At 45.7% G+C, this 19,453-nt stretch overlaps 1 protein-coding gene across 4 annotated transcripts in view; it reads right to left on the reverse strand.

The window, feature by feature from the left end:
• FAM13A (family with sequence similarity 13 member A) overlaps positions 1-19,453 on the reverse strand; it is a 267,752-nt gene that overhangs the window by 162,566 nt on the left and 85,733 nt on the right. For all 4 annotated transcript variants that reach the window (XM_090037061.1, XM_090037060.1, XM_090037059.1 and 1 more), the window contains exon 6: positions 13,167-13,250. In XM_090037061.1, the coding sequence (XP_089893187.1) occupies positions 13,167-13,250 (84 nt within the window). The remainder of the gene's footprint in view (positions 1-13,166; positions 13,251-19,453) is intronic.

Raw genomic sequence — 19,453 nt, forward strand, 5'->3', positions numbered from 1 at the left:
TATAACTTGACTTTAGCAAAGCTTTTGATACTGTCTCCCACAGCATTCTTGCAAGCAAGCTGAGGAAGTATGGGTTGGATGAATGGACTGTAAGGTGGATAGAAAGTTGGCTGGATTGTTGGGCTCAGTGAGTCAGCCAATCTAGCACAGCTCTGGCTCTCCCCTGCCTCCTGCCACCAGGCCGGATGACAGGAGGCTGCTGCTGCTGCCTGGGTCCAGCAGCAGCATCAGTCTTCCCCAGTGGTGGGTGCAGGCTGCACCCAGCACCAGTCCCAGGCAGCAGCAGCAGCAGCAGCAGCAACAGCAGCAGCAGCAGCAGCAGCAACAGCAGCAGCTTTTTGTCATCTGGTGCAGATCCGGGGTCCCGCACCCCTGGGATGAGTCTGGCACAGCCCCGCAGCTCTCACAGGGGTGCAGGCCCCTGGATCTGCACCAGATGATAGGAGGCTACCACTGCTGGTAAGTGTCCTGAGTTTTTCTTTTTGAGGTTTGAGGTGCAGTTTCTGAAAAACCTCTGCACCTATTTCTTGAAACATGGCAGACTTCATGCCCTCAGAAGGGGCTACCATCCCTGCAATTTTCATATAAATCAGGCAAGAAATGACAACGTTTTAGGCATTTTCATGATCCCCCATTATAGCCTATGGCAAAACATCAAAATGCATCAAAACAGTGAAACAGTTTCAACGAAATGAGGTAAGACAGTATTTAAAACAAAAATGAAACAACAAAATGACACACTGTCCCTTCAAAATGGTGAAACGGATGTCAAAATGAAATGATGGTGTTTTGCACAGCCCTACAATTCATCCCATATTCCAGATCATTAATGAAGATATTGAATAAAACCAGCCTCAGGACTGACCCTGGGGCACTCCAATTGATGCCAGCTGCCAACTAGACATTGATTACTACCCACTGAGTCTGCCCTGGGCTGCCTGTCATGCAGCTCTCAATGGTTTGCCAAAACTCAGTAAGCCGCCCTCTGCCCAAAATAATTGCCCGCCCCTGTCTTAGACTCTAAGTGGTAGGCCTTGTATGAACATATGGGCAGACCAAGTTTTCTGAGCAGAAACCATCTTTTTGATCTTTTGTACAGCACCTACAGAGCAATGGAGTCCTGCTCTACAACTTTTATCGTAGAGGATCATAGGTCCTGCTACTATATAATACAAAAAAAGAATAGTCTGTGCTTTGAAGATCCTGCAGTCTAAAGAAATTAGACAAAGGGTGCAAGGAGAAAAAAATAAGTGACTTGGTCAAGATCATGCAGTAGGCTATTGGCAAAGGGAAGAGTGGAACTTGGTTCTCCCCGTTCCTGGTATTGTTTTCTCAAGCAATAACTCTTTTCCCCAAACAAGGACAGCATGCTGGCCAAGAAAATGTTCCTCCCCTCTGAGCTTCTTTATGAGATCCTTAAGAGATATACTACATGCTGTTTCCATTTTTATGATGTACCAGAGTTCACCTGGATACTGTTTTAAACCACTTAACTCCAGAGATCTCACTGATTAGAAAAGATTATTGCATCCCCAGAATACTCCTTGCCCTAATTATTTTACAAGTGAATAATTCCTTAATGTCATGCTGAGCTGACAGAAACAGAGATAGGTGGGGGAGCACTTCAGGAAAAACCTAACAGGAGGGAGAATAGGAAAGGCACAGAATCTTGATCAGTAAATTGCAACTCCATCTCCAGCTGCAAACAGGACCAAGAGGGGTAGGCACATACCAGTAGATATTAGACATAGGTAAGGAGAGAATAAAGCTGGGAGAACAATGCTGGAAGAGGAGTGGAGTGGAGGAAAAAGAATGAACCTCCAGTTAGCAAGGCAGGAGGTTGCTGCCAGCACTGATTGTTACCCACAGGGTTGAAAGTATAGCCCTTATGCCAATTTCTTACATCTACACAGGCATATCAGTGACTGAACCTGCATCAACTCAGGCTAAACCTTTTGCAGTGTTTGAATAAGGTGCAAACCAACTCCATCCGATCGGGGGGATAAGAACAATTGAAGTAACTTCTCTAATAAAAAGGTGGGCAGGAGCTGGCAGCACTCAGGAGGTGGGGTGGGACTTGTACCACTGCTTATACCTCCAACAAATACTTTAAAATCCTCAAACGTATCCTCTGTGACCAGTCCAGCTGTCAGGCCAGATATTAGCTGCACAGGGAGCCCCTCTTAAGGGTCCAAAGCAGGATCCATATGCTTAGGTCCTGACCTCTTGGGATGTGGAGGAGAGAAAAAGAAGGATCTGCATAATAGATCTCCTATGTGACTGGCCTGCCCATCTTTTGCTTTTCATGCATTCAGGCACAGAGCCCTTAGAGTGGAACTCTAAGCAGTTACTCATGAGATCCCTCTAAGACACACTTCAAAGCCTGAACAGAAACAGACACAATGAAGAGGAGGGAGAGGGTGCCCTCAACAGTTTTGTTTTGTATCTGAGACCCAGAACCATTGGCATAACAGAACCGCTTAGTTGGGCTGTACAAAGCTTTGGTAGCTAATTTGATCTGGAGAAGATTCAGCCCAATTTGGCAGCCAAATCTCCAGATCTGAATAGAATAGGGAGACCCATTAAAAGGTCTGAATTGAATCCGAAGCCTCCAGATTGATTCGGAGAGATTCAGAGTTTCAGCCCTAGACTATACAGGTGGTCTTTGATAACACTGGATACAGCTGCCAGCTGGTAAGTCTGTTGCAGTGGGCGAAGTGGGGAGGGAAGAGGTATGTGTGGGGGGGCACAGATAAACACCCCCACAGTGAGGGAGGGATTGGGGCTGGGACTAGCTGCCCAGGCAGAGGAGAGAGAGGACAGGATCTGGGGAGTGGGGTTCCCACTACTGCACACCACTGCATGCCGCTGATCCGGGAGCTGCTTTTCTGGTGGTTCCTCTGATGGCTCTCATCGCCAGTCTGGGAGGGCATGGGAGCATGTGTGTGCCCCCGGATCTGCACAGGGCAGGCTGAACCAGGCTGCGCTCTGGGAGGCTAGTGCCAGCCACCCACTGCTGGGCTGCACTTTGTGGGGTGGGTGGAGCCAGGGCTGCGCTCTGGGAGGCTGGCCCCAGTCACCCGCTGCCAGGCTGCACTCCATGAGGCGGGTGGAGCCAGGGCTGCACTCTGGGCAGCAAGCCCTCGCTGCCAGGCTGTGCTCTGTGGAGTGGGCGGAGCCAGGACTGTGCTCCAGGAAGCTAGCCTCAGGTGCCTGCCGCCAGGCTGCGCTCCGCGGGGTGGAAGGAGCCAGGGCTGCACTCTGGATGGCTAGCCCCAGCCACACCCCAAAGCACAGCCCTGGCTCCACCCGCCCCACAGAGCACAGTGGAGCAGGGGCTATGGGGGGCTGCAGCCACCCTAAAATTCCCCATGCCCATTCCCATGCCCTCCTGGACCTGTGTCGAGAGCTGCCAGAGGAGCCACCAGAAGAGTAGCTCCCAGACTGGCAGTGTATGGTGGTGCGCAGTGCTGGGATCCCCCCTCCCCGAGTCCTGTGTCCCCTCTGCCCCGGCTGGGCAGCTTGTCCCAGCCCCAGCGCCAATCCCTCCCTCGCTGTGGGGGCATAGATCTGCCCCCACCCCACCCCCTTCCCTCCCGCTTCTGCCCACCACAACAGACTTACTAGCTGGCAGCTGTGTGCAGCATTGTCGAAGACTGCCTGTACACTCTATGGCCAGATCTCTGAATTGGTGCCTAATCTCTGAATCCAAATCAGCTGAATCAAATTGGGACACAACTGAATCAAATCACTGTCCCTCCGAATTGGCTGAATGCAAATCCGAAGCAAATACTTGCTGCTTCACACAGGCTGACAGCTCAGTGCTTGGGGTATGGCAGTGCAGGGGGCAGTGGGGCCTCCTGGTAGCAGCTTTAAGCTGATATTTTCTGCCCACCTTCACCCCCACCCCCACCCCAAGTTGGCACCCAAGGTTGCTGCCCAAGTTGCCCCACCTTAGTTCTACTACTGCCCAAACCAATGGTGTTAACATTTGAAAGGGGCATTTCAGTATACTTGAAAATAGCAATGACAAAGAGAAAAGACTGAATTGTGCAGGGCAGTAGGAGTAATGAAATATGGTCAGAGAATAATTAAATGTTGTCAGGAGCTTTTCACTATCTCAGTTTCCCAAAAGGAAAAGACCACTGAACCTTTTCTCATACCTTTTTAGACAAAACCTTTATCAAGAATGTGTTCTCTACTCAGAGAACAGACAGACAGACAGACCCAGTACAACAGATAGCCTAGTGGCTGCTGACTGAGACATGGACCACAGAGACATGAAACAGTATTTTGGGGTGGACGTCTCAATATCTCCTGATAGAGTTGTCCCACCTTGCATAAAGTAAGTGTGTGTGTGTGTCTTATTCTACAGGTGAGGGGTGAAGGAGACCTACTGCAGAATAGCTGAGAAGAGGTTAGAGCCTATACACGGGATATGAAAGAATAGCAAAGCAAAGCCTTGAACTTAGATTTCCCATTTCACAAATCACTGCCAATACTAGCTATTCAAAAATGTATCTTTCTTTGTATTTCATGATAAACTCCAACAGGTTTTGGTTTCATCCTTACCTTGCAGCATGAGAACATCATTGAAACCTTGAAAAGTTTCACAAGATGAGGAAACCTCTTCCCATCCTTTTCCATAGCCCTGCTACATTTATTTAGCTTTTGGACAGTATTTTGCTGTTGGACATATACTTTTAGACAGTCCAGCCTGCACTGTCTTCTTTATAAGCTGCCATTTAAAAAAAAATTCACAGTGCATTTCTGTATCTTGCATTAGTGTCCTGCTATAATACAACATTTACACTGGATAGAAAATCACATCTGTTTTTTTTTTCTCCCCCTTTTAAACAAAGTGCAAAAACTTGCCAGGTTTAAACTTTCAGTGACATGTAACCTTAGAGCTATTGAGAGAGCTCAATACAGGAAATGTGGAGAAAGCCTCTAAATCTACAGAGGCTCTACTGGAAGATTGCTCAATATGACGCTGGTGATAAGAGAGGGTTCACAGTCCTCTTACCAGTACTATTTTCAATCTCTCTTCCCCTTTCTTGGTTAACTGCAATAAATAACCTCCTTTTGGCCTCAAAAACTGTCAGACTTGTGGGGAAGTCATATAGCTGCTCTAGATTCAGAAGCCATTTTTGTTTTAAATGTTGACAAAGTCCCTAATGTAATTTTGGTACCTATTATCTTAAAAGGTGATCTTAGTTTCCAGAACCTCAAACTTGCTTTCCCCTGGTGACTAGTTCCCTGGTTAGTTTTTCAGACTGACGAACCAATTTTTTTTGCTGGTATAAAGGAGGGGCAGCTTCACCCTATGTTCACCAGCAAAGAATTCCCCCCCAGGGCTTAAAATAAAAGTGATGTCATAGCTTTGTTTCCTTATCAATGGATTCTATGTAAGCTGCTCCAATGGAGACAATCACTGACAAGTTGCTGATTAAGCCTGCAAATGTCAGAGCTAGTCTAAGCTTTATTCAAAAGGGTCATGGTAGCCAGTCAAATAAAATTCACAGAATAATTATTTGATGTGCTTGGGGATCTTTTAAAATGGGCTTTTAATTTTTTCCCCTCTTATTTACCAATTTTTCTGGACATTATGATTTTTAAAATATGATGCTTAGAGAGAATACTTTTATGATTCATTCAGCTGTAGTGTCCATCCCCTTTCCCTGTATACATGTCCTTCAAGATGGAGTGTCCTTGGGTTCCTTTGTGTGCCACCTAGAGAGGAGCTTTTTCCTTGCCTTCAAGGCCTAGTGATTTCCCAGAGAGTTTTTGTGCAACAAATGCTACTGTGCTTCTTCTCCAGCAGTGGAGGTCTTTTCCCTACTCAGTTTATTACTTCCTCACTCAGTGGAAATCATGAAACGTTTCCATTGTGAGAGGTACCTTTCTCAGAAAAGCCGGAGCTCCATCTTTTGTCTACAGTCAGATCTCACAGCTGCCCTCCACACTATCAACTGCAGGTTCTGTACCTTGTTGAACACAGTTCATTTTACTTCCAGTTCAACTGTGCATTGATTCAGACACTGGCTGCCAGTACATGTTGTCAGCAACAGGTAATTTTCATAGTGTAGACATCGTGCAGGTGGTAAATTAATCAGAAATTATGGCTAGGATTTAGTAACTATACTCTGCTCGTAGGCACTTCATCTGGATTGCCTCTGAATACCAAAGTTTTGTGTCTATCTCTGCTAATCAAACCTAGCAACTCATTCACCTGACTGAGTTCAGTTCCTCTATTCCCTGCATGTATAACCTCCTCAGAAGTGGTGCTGAACAAAGAGTGTGTGCTAAGCACTGGCCCTTTGGTTTGACAGCTTCTATTTGGAATCACTCATCAATTAATTCTGTAATTTCTCACAGCAAAATACATTAGAGAATCTTACCAAGTCAACCTGAAGAAATAGTACAGCTGGGGAGGAAGGAATGCTTTTGTGCTTATCGAGTAGAAGCTCACCAGTGTCACAATAATGCTTTCACTAACCAAAGGCCTTTTATCATAAACATAAGCTATGAGCAAGGGAGTCATATGTAGGTGTGCTGCTCCAGGAGCAGCCCCCAAAACAGACTGTGATTCACTCATAGAATCATAGAAAGTTAGGGTTGGAAGGGACCTCAAGAGGTCATGTAGTCCAACCCCTGCTCAAAGCAGGACCATCCCCAAATAGATCATCCCAGCCAAAGCTTTTCTAGTCATGTATAAAAACATCCAACAATGGAGATTCCACCACCTCTCTGGGTAACCTGTTCCAGTGCTTTACTACCCTCCTAGTGAGAAAGCTTTTCCTAATATCTAACCTACACTTCCCTTGCTGCAACTTGCTCCTTGTCCTACCATCTTTGATCTGATACCCCATGATGTTTTCATGGGAAAAGTGGAGGATTGCGGGTTTAACTGCTCAACATTTAGGTGGGTAGGAAGCTGGCTGCAAGGTAGGACCCAGAGAGTTCTAATGATGGATCTGTGTTGTTCTGGCATGAAGTGGTCAATGGTGTCCCTCAGGGGTCCATGCTTGGTCCAGTGCTTTTCAACAACTTTATCAATGATTTGGATGTGGGGGGTGAAGAGCTCACTGGCCAAGTTCACGGACAACACTGAGTTATGTGGTCATGCTTGAAAATAGGCTGCAGATACAGGCAGACCTAAACAGGCTGGCAAGTTGGGCAGAATGGAACCAGATGAAGTTTAACATTGAGAGTTGTAACGTGCCCCATCTGGGGACGAACAATCCCCAACATAATTACAGGCTCGGTGGCGCCATATTGACTAGCACCATGACTGAAAGGGAACTAGAGGTAATAATAGACCATACTATGAACATGAGCTGGCAGTGCGATGCTGTAGCCAGCAGGACAAACAATACTCTGGCATGCATCAACCGATGCATCCCAAGCAAAACCAAGGAAGTGATTCTTCTGTTTTACTCAGCATTGGTAAGACCTCAGCTGAAGTACTGTGTCCAGTTCTCAGTGCCACACTTCAACAAGGACGTGGGAAAGCTTGAGAGAGTCCAGAGAAGGGCCACCAGTATAATCAGGGACTTGCAAGGCAAGCCATATTAGGAAAGGCTTAGGAACTTGGGCTTCTTCAGCCTAAAAAAGAGGAAGCTGAGAGAGGACTTGATAGCAGCTTATCTCTACATCAGGGGAATACATCAGGGGCTTGGCAAACAATTGTTCACCAGGGCACTCTTGGGGAAAACCAAGAGTAATGGCCGCAAACTGCTGGAAGACTGTCAGGCTTAACATTGGGAAAAATTTCTTCACAGTCAGGATGTCCAGAATGGCATCAATTCCCACCAGAGGCGGTGCAATCACCTACCCTGGAAATCTTCAAGAGGAGACTGGATGGTCACCTTGAGGGGGTCACCTGACCCCAGTTGTTTTTCCTGCCTAATGCAGGGGGGCTGGACCCAATGATCTTGCAAGGTCCCTTGCAGCCCCTTACAATCTATGAATCTATGAATGTATGAATCTGCCACCACTGAGAACAGTCTATTTCCATCCTTTTTGTAAGCACCTCTCAGATAGCTGAAGGCAGCATTAAATCTCCCCCCGTCTTCTCTTTTTCAAACCAAATAAGCCCAGTTCCCTCAGCCTCTCCTCATAAGTCATGTCCCCCATCTCCCTCACCAATTTGCTGCCTTCCTCTGGACTCTCTCCAATTTGTCCACATCCTTTCTGTAGCAGGACACAGTACCCAAAACTGGACACAGTACTCCAGGTATGGCCTCACTAATGCTGAATAGAGGGGAAGAATCACTTCCCATAATCTGCTGGCAATGCTCCTACTAATTCAGCCCAGCATACCGTTAGCCTTCTTGGCAACAAGGGCACACTGTTGGCTCATATTCAGTTTACTGTCCACTGTAACCCCCAGGTCCTTTTCTGTAGAGCTGCTGCATAGCCAAGCAGTTCCCAGCCTATACTGGTACATGGGATTGTTCTGTTCTAAGTGCAGGACTTTGCGTTTGCCTTATTGAACTTATGAGATTTTTTTTGGTCCAATCCTTCAAATTGTTGAGGTCTCTCTGAATCCTAGCCCTACCATCCAGCATATCTACTACTCCCCCTAGCTTGGTGTCATCTGCAAACTTCCTGAGGATGCACTTCATCCCTTCTTTCAGGTCTTTGATGAAGATATTGAAAGAAACTGGCTCCAGGACTGACCTCTGGGCCACTCCACTTGATACTGTTTGCCAACTAGGTATCAAGCCATTGATTACTACACTTTGATCTTGGCGATCCAGCCAGTTTTCTTTCCACCTTTGAGTCTGTTCATCCAACCCATACTTCCTTAGCTGGCTTGCAAGAATGTTGTGGGAGACCATATCAAAAACCTTGCTAAAGTCATGGTATATCATGTCAACTGCTCTCCCCACATCCATAAAGCCAGTCATCTCATGATAGAAGGAAATCAGGTTGGTCGGGCATGATTTGCTCTTGGTGAATCCATGGTGACTATTCGTAATCACTTTCTTCTCCTCCAAGTGCTTAGAAATGGATTCCTTGAAGTCCTGCTCCATGATCTTTCCAGGGACTGAGGTGAGGATAACCGGTCTGTAGTTCCCCAGATCCTCCTTTTTCCCTTTTTAAAGATGGGCACTATATTAACCCTTTTCCAATCATCTGGGACCACCAGTTTTCAAAGATAATGGCCAAGGGCTCTGCAGCCACATTAGCCAATTCCCTCAGCATCCTTGGGTGCATTGTTAATCTGTACATATTGATCTGTACACGTCCAGCTTTTCTAAATGGTCCCTAACCTTTTTTTTTACCTTGTTTGCTGCTCACCTTCTCCCCAAACTGTGCTGCTAGGTCACCCTGCTTCTCCCTTGGACTGATGGATATGTAATCTGTGCCCACTCTTATGTGCCAACTCATAGATGCCAGCCACTGACATGGTGGAGGTGCAGGATACAGGAACAGTGTCCTCCTGGAGCAGTTCCTTGTACCTGGTTTGGACGGGGTAAGTAAAGGGGTACACTGACATTGTATTTCTGAATGGTCCCATAGCATGGCTCACAACTGAGCTGTAATAAGTTACATCCCCCAGTAGTCCTGGGTGGTGTTGATAATCTGTATTTTACAGATAGTTAAATTACAGCCTGCTGGGTTATAGTTGGCATTTTCAAAGAACAGTAAAGGAGTCAGACAACCAGCTCTTACTGAACTTCTATCAGATTTGGGTACCTGATTCCCTGAGACTGGTTGCCAAAAGTGAAACAATCCTGGAATAGGAGGAGAGAGCCCTGACTCCCAGCTCCTCCCCTGCCCCAACTGTAACACTCCCTCTAACTATGACAAATGAGGTTTAAAGAGCTATGTTTCTTTACTGTTATACCAACGTAAGTCGTCAAAAGAATCTTAGGTGGTTTAGGGCAGAACTCATGAAAGTGAGCCTGGAGGAACAGCTCATAAAATCACAATCCAAGGGTATCACTTTGTATTTGTGGGGGTCCTCCCCTAGAAAAAATGATTTAATATAAACAAATACAAAAACCTTTGCTACTACTCACAAGCCCTTTTCCATCCCCATTAAGTAGTCCTATTTGTCTTGCACTGGTTCCACAGGAAAAGAAGAAAACATCCTTGTTAATAGAGGAAATGATGTCAGCAGAGCTGTTTAGATAAAAGAATTATTAACATGCCATATAATGATGCATGGAAACATGGTGCTTTCCCCTCAATTGCTACTGAAGCATGGGCAGATAATGATCCAACTAAGTATTTCTCCCCTTTTCTACCATTGTATTATGCACCATTATCAAAAGCCAACAGATCACAGTGAGACAGGACAGGAGTACTAAAAAGCACAACAAAACTGCTTTCAGACATGCATCACTACTTTTTAACTCTGAACCTCACGCCCACTACTTTTTAACTCTGAACCTCACGCCTACATTCAGTTTTCCCTTCATTTCCTTCTGCTTTCCTCACACTGTTTACACAGGTGACCTTTTATATGGGACTATAGCTTTTACTAAAAAGGTGACTTTGCTCTCCTACATACTGCCTTTTAATCTATTTCAATTGCTGTAGAGATTGCAGAAAAGCACGTACAAAGCTCATGACCCGTGTCTCATGATGCAAGGGACAGGGAGCTGGGGAGTGCCATTTTCTATAAAACACTACACTATACAAGAGAAATAAATCACACTGAGGAGCAACACTGATAAGCTGGAATGCTGGTAACCACTGCTGTGCATTATTGCATTTTCTTATTGAAAAATATTGCAAAGTGTCTAGAAGACTGTCTTGCTTCCCGTATAAAATAGCCTATTGGCAAATGCTCTTAATGAGTGACTGTTTAAAATCTGTCATTTTCCTCTTTTCCTAACAGATATTCTTGCTGTGGCTGCCACAGGTCACCAGGGATTTTATTTATGACTTGGAGAGTTATCATGGCATCTATGAACCCTAATCATAGATCAGGACATCACCACCGTGCTAGGCCCCTTATAAACACAGACTAAGATGGTATTGTCTGCCTAACGGGCTATGGGGGAGGAAAGGGGGCATTTTCCGTATTAACTCAGCAAAACATGCACTCTGGTGACCAAAGACAATTGGCTAATGAGGTTTAAGTCAGCATGTATTACACTTGAGCACATGCTGCAAATGTAATACATGCTGACTTAAATGGGGAAATCATTAAGTTGGTTCTTGAAAGATAAGACTTGCATGTATCTTTATCCTTACATTTACATCCATGTCCATCCTTATGTTTGTCAGTTCCTGTCAAATAGGCATGTCAGAGCTAAGAAGTCATAAATAAAGTTAGCGGGGATGACTCAGTCTCAGGACTGTGACAGGCATTCTACATAAAGGGCATGTGTCAAAAAGTAACATAACCCTCCTCAGTAGACCTTACTAACAAAGCAATGGAACAGCAAAATGTGTACAGCAGTTCCTCACTGAGTTATGTGTGTGTGCGCGTGTCTCTGTGTACGTGTCCAAGTAAGTGTTGTCATGTGGGTGTGCATTAATGAAGCAAAAAAGTTGAGACCAGCTCCAAGGGACTCTTATTGTTCCATCTGACTGTTCTTAGAATAGGTGTTTGATCTCTCTATTTATTGTAAAGTAATCCATAAATACACTGCATTCTCAAAGAAAAGCATGACCTAGCTGTGGCAGAAATGCAGGCCCTCCAGACTGACATCTCATGTTACACTTGCTTTAAACCAGCTTTGGAAAACACAGTTGTGTTGCTGATCTGAAAATCAAACACTCATGGCAGTAGAAACTTTCCATACCAATGTCCAACCCAGAGAGAATTCACTTATCTAAATTGTAAAAGGGGAATCTAGCATTCCAATAAATTATTTAATTTACATTTCAGTGTGCAGTTCTAGCTATTATGGTTGCGGAGATCCCTCTGTACAGAGAACAGACCCTCTTCTAAATTCAGGAGACATGCTATTAACAAACTAGCATAAGGTTCATTGGTGCTTGGACCTTGTAACAGGTACAGGGAGTGTGCATATATGTGCATAATTAGATACAGATATGGCCTTGTCTCTGTTGGCTCCCTGCCCAGCAGGCAGTCACAGCTGCTATTCTTTGTCTGCCCTGAACAAAAGAACAACAGACTTCTAGAACATTCTAGGATGGTAGCCACCCCACAAATGGTAGAGGACAGAGGTATAGTAAAGGTCCTTCCTGTTCCATGAAGGCCAGACAGGCCATGGATATCAGGCAGACTCCTCCATGAAGCAGCATGGCAGACACAGCCCTGGGAGTCAGTGGGATGGCGTGACTTCACCCACACCCCAGGGAGGCCAGTGTTCACTGGGCATCTTCCATCCTCAACCAAAGGATTTTCAAGAGCACACAGAACAGTGTTAACTCTGCTCCTTATAAAACCAACCTGAGTTTTACCATTACATTCAATAGGAACAGAGTGAGGCCAATGTTCAGCACCTTTGTAGTTCCACCTAAAGTGGGCTATAGAATAAAACCACTGGATCAATAATATAGTTCAGGGATGGTCAACCCATGGCATGAGTGCCACAAGTGTGTTGTACATGGCAGTACAGGGAAAAGGAGTTATTTGACCCCAGCAGTCTTTCCTGCCCAGAGCAGGGAGGCTGGACCTGATGATCTCACAATGTCTCTTCCAGCCCTAAACTTCTGTGAATCTGTGAGACAGGCAGCACAGTGGGATGTAAAGTGGAGAACAGAAAACTTTGCAACAGATTGGTCAGAGAGCAGACAGCGCAAAGCAGATCATCCAGGGGAAGGGGATCAGAGTGGCACTGGGAAGGTGTGGTGCTAATTCATGGCACACCTGCAAAAAAGGTTGGGCCCTACTGATCCAATCCACGTTGAGCCCTCTCAAGCTGAAAAATCTTGGGAATAAACCTTTTTGCTTGTAACATGCCATTCTTAAAATATGGCCTTGAACTAGCCAACGTATAAAGTGAATATAATGCTTTCACATCAACCCAATGTAATAGGCAACTTCACTAATTGATTGCATGCTTCATTAACAAGAAACAGGATGATGATAGAGGAATCTGAAAAGGACCCAAGGATTCTTGTTGGCATGAAACTTCTCATCTCTACAGATCCAGAAAACCCCTACTGTTTCTCTGTGACTCACTTCCTGTATGTCAGGGAAGTTTAACTACATGCCCATTTTACTGTACCTTGCTTCTTGGAGATGCCTTTGGTGCCTCCCTTTCCAGAGCTCTTGTCAGGTTGACAGGCAGGGACTGCTCACAGTTGGCCTCCTACATGATGATGTTACCCCCCAAAAAAGAGAGAGACAAAATAAAAAAAATTAAAACTAAACAGGCAGATACAAAAAAGTAGCAATGTTCTTTATCTTCGGATTAGATTTATAGATCCAAGAGGTAAGCATGTGAAAACAATTCTCCCTATGTATTTTAGAGCTAAAAATTTGCTGCTTATACTAAAAAAAAATAAATCCAAAAATCTGTGGTACAAAACCACTAGAAAACACTAGAAAAAATGGTAGAAAAGGAGGAAGAGAAGTGTCTGATTCAATTGCAGTTGAAATACTCTATACCAGTGGTCTCCAACATTTTTAAGTAGGAGATCAATTTTGGCATTTAAAAGCAACTCAAGATCTACCATGCATTGGTGCCACACACCCCCTGTCCCTCCCCCACTACCCAACAGGTCAGTTTGTGTGGGGAGAGAAGTGGGGGCAGATTGAGGCAAAGGGAGAAAAAATTATTTGGGGGAGCACCTCCCCAGCAGGTAAGTCCCACCTGGCCAGGGCTCCACTCAACTTACCCCTGCTTCTGCCTCTGCAGCACCGTCCCTCACTGCGGGGGCCTCGATCTAGCCCCCACCCCTTCCTTCCCCGACAGACGGATCTGCTGGGCTGGGGTGCATGTGTGTATGCATGTGGGCACTCAGTCCCCCACCCCAGTCTCAGATCAACTCCAAGAGGCTCTGAGATCTACTGCAAGAGGCTCCGAGATATACTGGTTGATTGAGATCCACTGGCTGGTGACCACTGCTCTATACCTTGAATACTTTATTGTACTCTCTCTTATAGAGAAGTTGTGTAAAAAATATTGTACAACTATACTTTGGTTTACATTTTCTGTACATTTTAATGTCTTAAGAAATATTCAGGATTGTAGTTAGCAACACTGTATACCAGAGGTATCAAAGATATGGACCAAGGATCCAGTCCATCTGATGTACTGCACTACTGGCAGGCCACTGGAAGTTGGGCTGGGGCCAGGGTCTGCTACAGAATCCAGGCCCATTGGTCACCAGTGGCCATAGCAGTCTGTGGCAGGGGGGTGAGCAAAGGCTGAAAGAGACACTGTCACTCTTTGGCCCTTTCGTCAGTCATTATTGCCACAGCCCTACCTCCCCAGCCACTGGCCCCAACTATGTAGCTTGTGTTAGAGCCAGAGCTGGAGCTGCTGGTGCTGCCACTCCCACATGCTGCAGGTTAGAGCCAGAGCTGCCACTGCCACCACAGCTTTTTCATGCCCCAGGCTGAATCCAGCCTGAAAGGAGCCCTGCAATCCAGATCTCGCCCAGGGCATAAGGTGAGTTTGACATCCCTATTATAGACTATCAATTTAAGGTCTAATGAGCATTTCCACTAACTCCAACATGAAAATTATGATTGGGATCTACTTACATTTTGGCAAGACAAAAAGCTTTTCATGACCCACTCACAGTGTGCAGAGCTGATTTTGCGGGCATTTCACAATAGCCCTGCCACTTGGTGCTGATTGGTAAATGGGCACCAGCAGGGAGGAGTGGGGAGGGGTGTCTGCAATCTTGAATGCTGTGTGCTCTTCATGCGGCCCCACCTCTCAGCACTGATTGGCGGAGAAACCCCAGTGGGGAAAGGAGGGACAAGGGGGCAGCCACCATCTTGTCTGCTGCCCTTGGTACTGCCCTGCCAACTGGCGCCTTCCCTCCCAGCAGCAAGGACTGCTGGCTCCCACTCAGGAGTCAGCATTTTATTTTTATCAAGCTTTTTTGTTGATTTTGCAGATTTCATGGACAATTCTGGATTTTGCCGTTTCCACAAAATCTGTGAAACTACAAAATAAGTAGGTCCCTGATTATGATGTTTTAATATGACACACAAAGGAGATATTTAACATTGTTGAGTTAGAAGCACAGAAGAAAATCATTCTAAATCATCCCAATAATTATAAGGGATCCTGGTTGTCTCTAATTTAAAAAAAAAATCCTCAATTTTTGGATTAAAAAAAGTAACCCAAAATCCACATTTTTCCATAATCAGAATGAAACACCACTAATATATAGATAGATATATAGTGGTGTTTCATTTTGAACATCGAAAAATGTGGATTTTGGGTTACTTTTTTAAATCTGAAAATTGGGCATTTTTTAATCAGAGAAAACCATGATCCCTGGTAATTATTCTGAGACTTGTTTTCATTTGATGTTTCTCTCCCTTCCTGGTTGATGCAGAGATTAAACACTATAACATCCCTTCCCCACTTGGGAGTCAAGAAGCTACTGTAGCTGAAGAGTTCTGAGGCTTATCAACTTTCCCCTACAAATCTCATGTTGCTCATTTCCTGTGAGCTCTCATCTTAAAATATCACTCTGTCTGAATCATTTTGCTCCTATTATAAATATGCCCATCTGCTCATTCGTGGACAATTGCTATGTAAATCTCCACAGAGTGAGAGAACATTAAAACTGAAAACCAAAGAGAAGTTCCTACAGGTGCTTTCCTCCACACTGCCTTTGCACTACCATTTTATCATATTTACTCAAATCCAAGATGAGGTTTTTTTCCCCCCATGGGGAAAGAAGCCCTCATCTTGCATTTGAGTACAGGGTGGAGGAGGGGCATGCAGCTGCTGTGGCTGTTACACTCCATTCCTGAGCAATGCCAAGCAGAGCCACAGGAGCCACTTGCTACCCCTTTGCCTGTCCCTGCAGCCTCTGCACTTCCCCCCACTACCTATCACCTGCAGCCCCTGCCCAGGCACATAGCAACAATGTCTGTGGAGAGCAGGCAGGGGGCAGGCAGTGCAGGCGACAGCAAAACAAGCACCATATGGGGGGCAGGTGCTGACGGGCATGCGGGGGAGGCAGCTTGCAGGAGGGAGAAGTTGTGGAGAGGCAGGGGGCAAGGGTGCCGCCTTCCCCCTACCACTGCAAAAGTGGCAGAATGAATGTAAGGTAATCCTCCAATAATTAGATTCTATACATAGAAAATTATAACATATTCATAATTTTAAAATAAACAGAATTTAAGTATTGGGGGATCATCTTAAATTTGAAGTCATCTTGAAGCCTCTGAGTCTCTTTGATTCAGATACAACAGGTGTTGTTTGTCCATGTGGTGATACAGAGTGAAATGAAAGCTCAGTCTACCCATCAAAGCAACAAAAAAGCCCTGAGAAGGGATTTTCAAAATGGAACTGTTCACACTGACTCATATGGAAGAAGAGTAAAGCCAGTCTCAAGCCCTTCTGAAACATATTCCTAACACCATGCTAAAATGGAAAGTGGGAAACCCCTCAAGTTTTCCTATGGAAACTGGGAAAAAAATAAATTGACCATACATTGAAGGTCAAGAAATTGCCAAGATCCCCACAGGCTTACCAGGGGCATGACCCAAGTTCAGGACTAGAACTCCCAAGTTCTCCTTTTCCTCTTGAAGAACCACTCTCTTGCTTTTATTATGTATATAGTCTCTGGAAACTCAGCAGTCCTGAGCCAGGGGAAGATTTGTTAATTAAAATCAGGATGTGGATGATGTGGGCAACTTGACTACACATACTGTTGGTGAGTTTTGGGAAACTGTACACTATCAAAGAAATGGCCAAAGCCTTGCATGTTAGGCTGCTTTAGGTAACTACGTGGTAAACTGATGAAGGAAGGAGGCATTTACTTAAAAAAAAAAAAAAAAAAAAAAAGCTTCTGTGAAACTGTCTTGGTCACAGCAAGCTTGGAGTAAAATGGATTTTACAGATGGCTTCAGTGGGAGCAAGAGTTAGGCCAGCATTGAGTGCCCTTGAAAAATCCCATGTCCTGCATTCTACCTCAGGACAATAGGCATGATCCTGGAAGGGACCAAACACTGTGGCTTAAAACAACTCAGCACTCAAACACTTTAAAGCTTAAATATATGAGCAACCTTACGGAAGCCAATAGGACTACTCATAATCTTTAAGTATGGTCATACTTGCTTCTAAGGGCTTTCCTTGGCTGGACACAGAGCATTCAACCTCCTGACAGAGGCTCAGCAGATTCCATTTGCAAACATGGCGGCATGTGACTGCTCACCTGCTCTTCTGAAGTCTAGTGGCAGATTCTTGTAACAGCAGGAGGCACAACAGTGTGCCAACAGCACGAACACATCTGCTGGCACACCACTGTGATTTACAGTGCAGATGACAAAAACCTGTTCTAACAGCTTATCCCAGCCCTCCCTTCCCATGTGAACTGAAATCATTTGTCTGAACACTGGAAATCAGGTAGAAAAAGTCAATTCCACATAAAATAAAAACCTTGTTTTGAAACTATCCCTTCTCTGAAAAGCTGGCAGGATGCCAGTTTTCATTTCTCTTCAGAGAGTTAAATATGCTGAATAATTGTAATAAGTAAGTAATTCCAAAACTATCATTTTAAATTAGTTTTGTACTTTGTATTTTATTACAGGATCACTTGCTGTTTTGCTTCCTGGCAAGTGGAGTTGCCTGCTCTGTCATTTAAAGGAGCAGAAAAGAAACAATTTCTTACACAGGTTGGCAAATTCTTATTGTTTAACAAGCAGCTGCAGCTGGCCCTCATGTAAGCAGATACTGTTGCAACCCTGCTTAGTCATTTTCCAGCTGATGTGGGCTTCCAGCTAGTCTGCTCTTACCAATTCAAGGTGCTCTGCTGTGTATGGTAGATTTCCAGAGGAAAAAAACTAGGCATGGTGTAAGAGCACTTGAAGGGCTGAGAACAGGCAGCAGGGCAGCCAGCAGGTACAGGCCAGCCCTGATGAGGCAGTCACATGACCGCAAGAGTGCCAGGTGATTGGAGGAGATGGGTGAGTGGCCTTCATTTTAGGTCAGGCCCTCAGGGCTGAGGTGGTAGCTGCTGCAAGCAGCCAGAGAAAGGACGCCACCCAGCTGGAGCTGCTTGGAACACCTTGGAGGACAGGGCAGAAGCTGTGGGGATGGCAGGAGGCTCCTGGTCCTGGGTATACCTTGAAACTACACCCTGCTGGGGAAGGATGGCCTGGTAGGACTATCTGTGGCAGGGTAGTTCCCCAGAAATGCCAGGCCAGTTGCCTCCCCAGTGAAAGGTGGGTAGGGGCACCTTATAACCCCAGCTCCCACTACCCAGTGGGTAATTTTAGATCAGGAACAGGCAGTGGGGCACAGGCAGTTTTGCAGACACCTGAGACTGTGAGATGTAAAACCCTGAGCCCCAGTGAGGTGGCATGAGTTGGCCCCAGTGAGGGGTGAAAGTGCATATGGAGTCCTGCACAAAGTAGGGTGTGTGGTGGCACCTGAAGGGCTGCGCATGGGTGTACAGAGTAGGGTCTGCACAGGCGGGCCTGAAGGGCTGCACTGAGGGTATGTAGAGTAGGGTTGCTTGGGCAACCTGAAGGGCTTCACAGGAGCCAACCCCCACAAGAGCAAAAAACTTGGATGAGCTGCCCATCGAGGTGGTGGAGTTTAGCTCAGTGTGAGGCATAAGGCCAGTATCACATAGAGTAGGGTTGCTTGAGCAACCCGAAGGGCTACGTGTGGACTGGCTGGAGTGTGAGTAGGTAAGTTTGTTGGTCTGAGTGGGTTGTTGAAGCAGGGCGGGTTTGTGAGTGACCCAGTGAGGGGCAGGATGAAAGAGGCCCAGTAAGAGTGGGCAGGATGAAAGAGGCCCTGTGTGAAGGGGCAGTATGTATGAGATCCAGTGAAGGGCAGAATGTGAGAGGCCCAGCAAGTGGGAGAGTCTGGCTCAGCCTTAGGCCAAAGTTATGAACAACTTATGATGCCACTTGTGAAGCATGGGACCTGGTGTAGGGAAGGTCAGAGCCATGTATATTGCCCCAGGCATTGGAGCATTAAATGGGCATTCTCCCACACCTTACATACAGTTTATTAAGCAGCAAGTTGTGGCAGGAGAGGCAGGGCAGACTGCCCTAGATGGAGGGGTGGGCCAATGTTAAGATCCGGTCTTGACATGGCTCTCTGTCACACATGGTCAAGAAACAGGTTACATTTTCCCCTTCAAGCCAGCACTCAACCAAAGCACCTTGCTACTTCCTTTCCTTTTTCATGTCCTTGTGACAATGTATTTAGCAGAATTCACAGATTCAATGGAATCTGACAGGGCCACGCCACAAGTGATTCTGCTATGGGCTCAAGTTTGCAATCTCTGGGCTGTCAACTGTGTGCCTTGGTGTCCATGCCACCACAGGCCCCTACCTTGCTACTGGAGATGGCAAGAGTTC

Source organism: Crocodylus siamensis, chromosome 2, assembly GCF_052110815.1.
Source record: "Crocodylus siamensis isolate JL-2025a chromosome 2, ASM5211081v1, whole genome shotgun sequence".
Taxonomy (NCBI): Eukaryota; Metazoa; Chordata; order Crocodylia; family Crocodylidae; genus Crocodylus; species Crocodylus siamensis.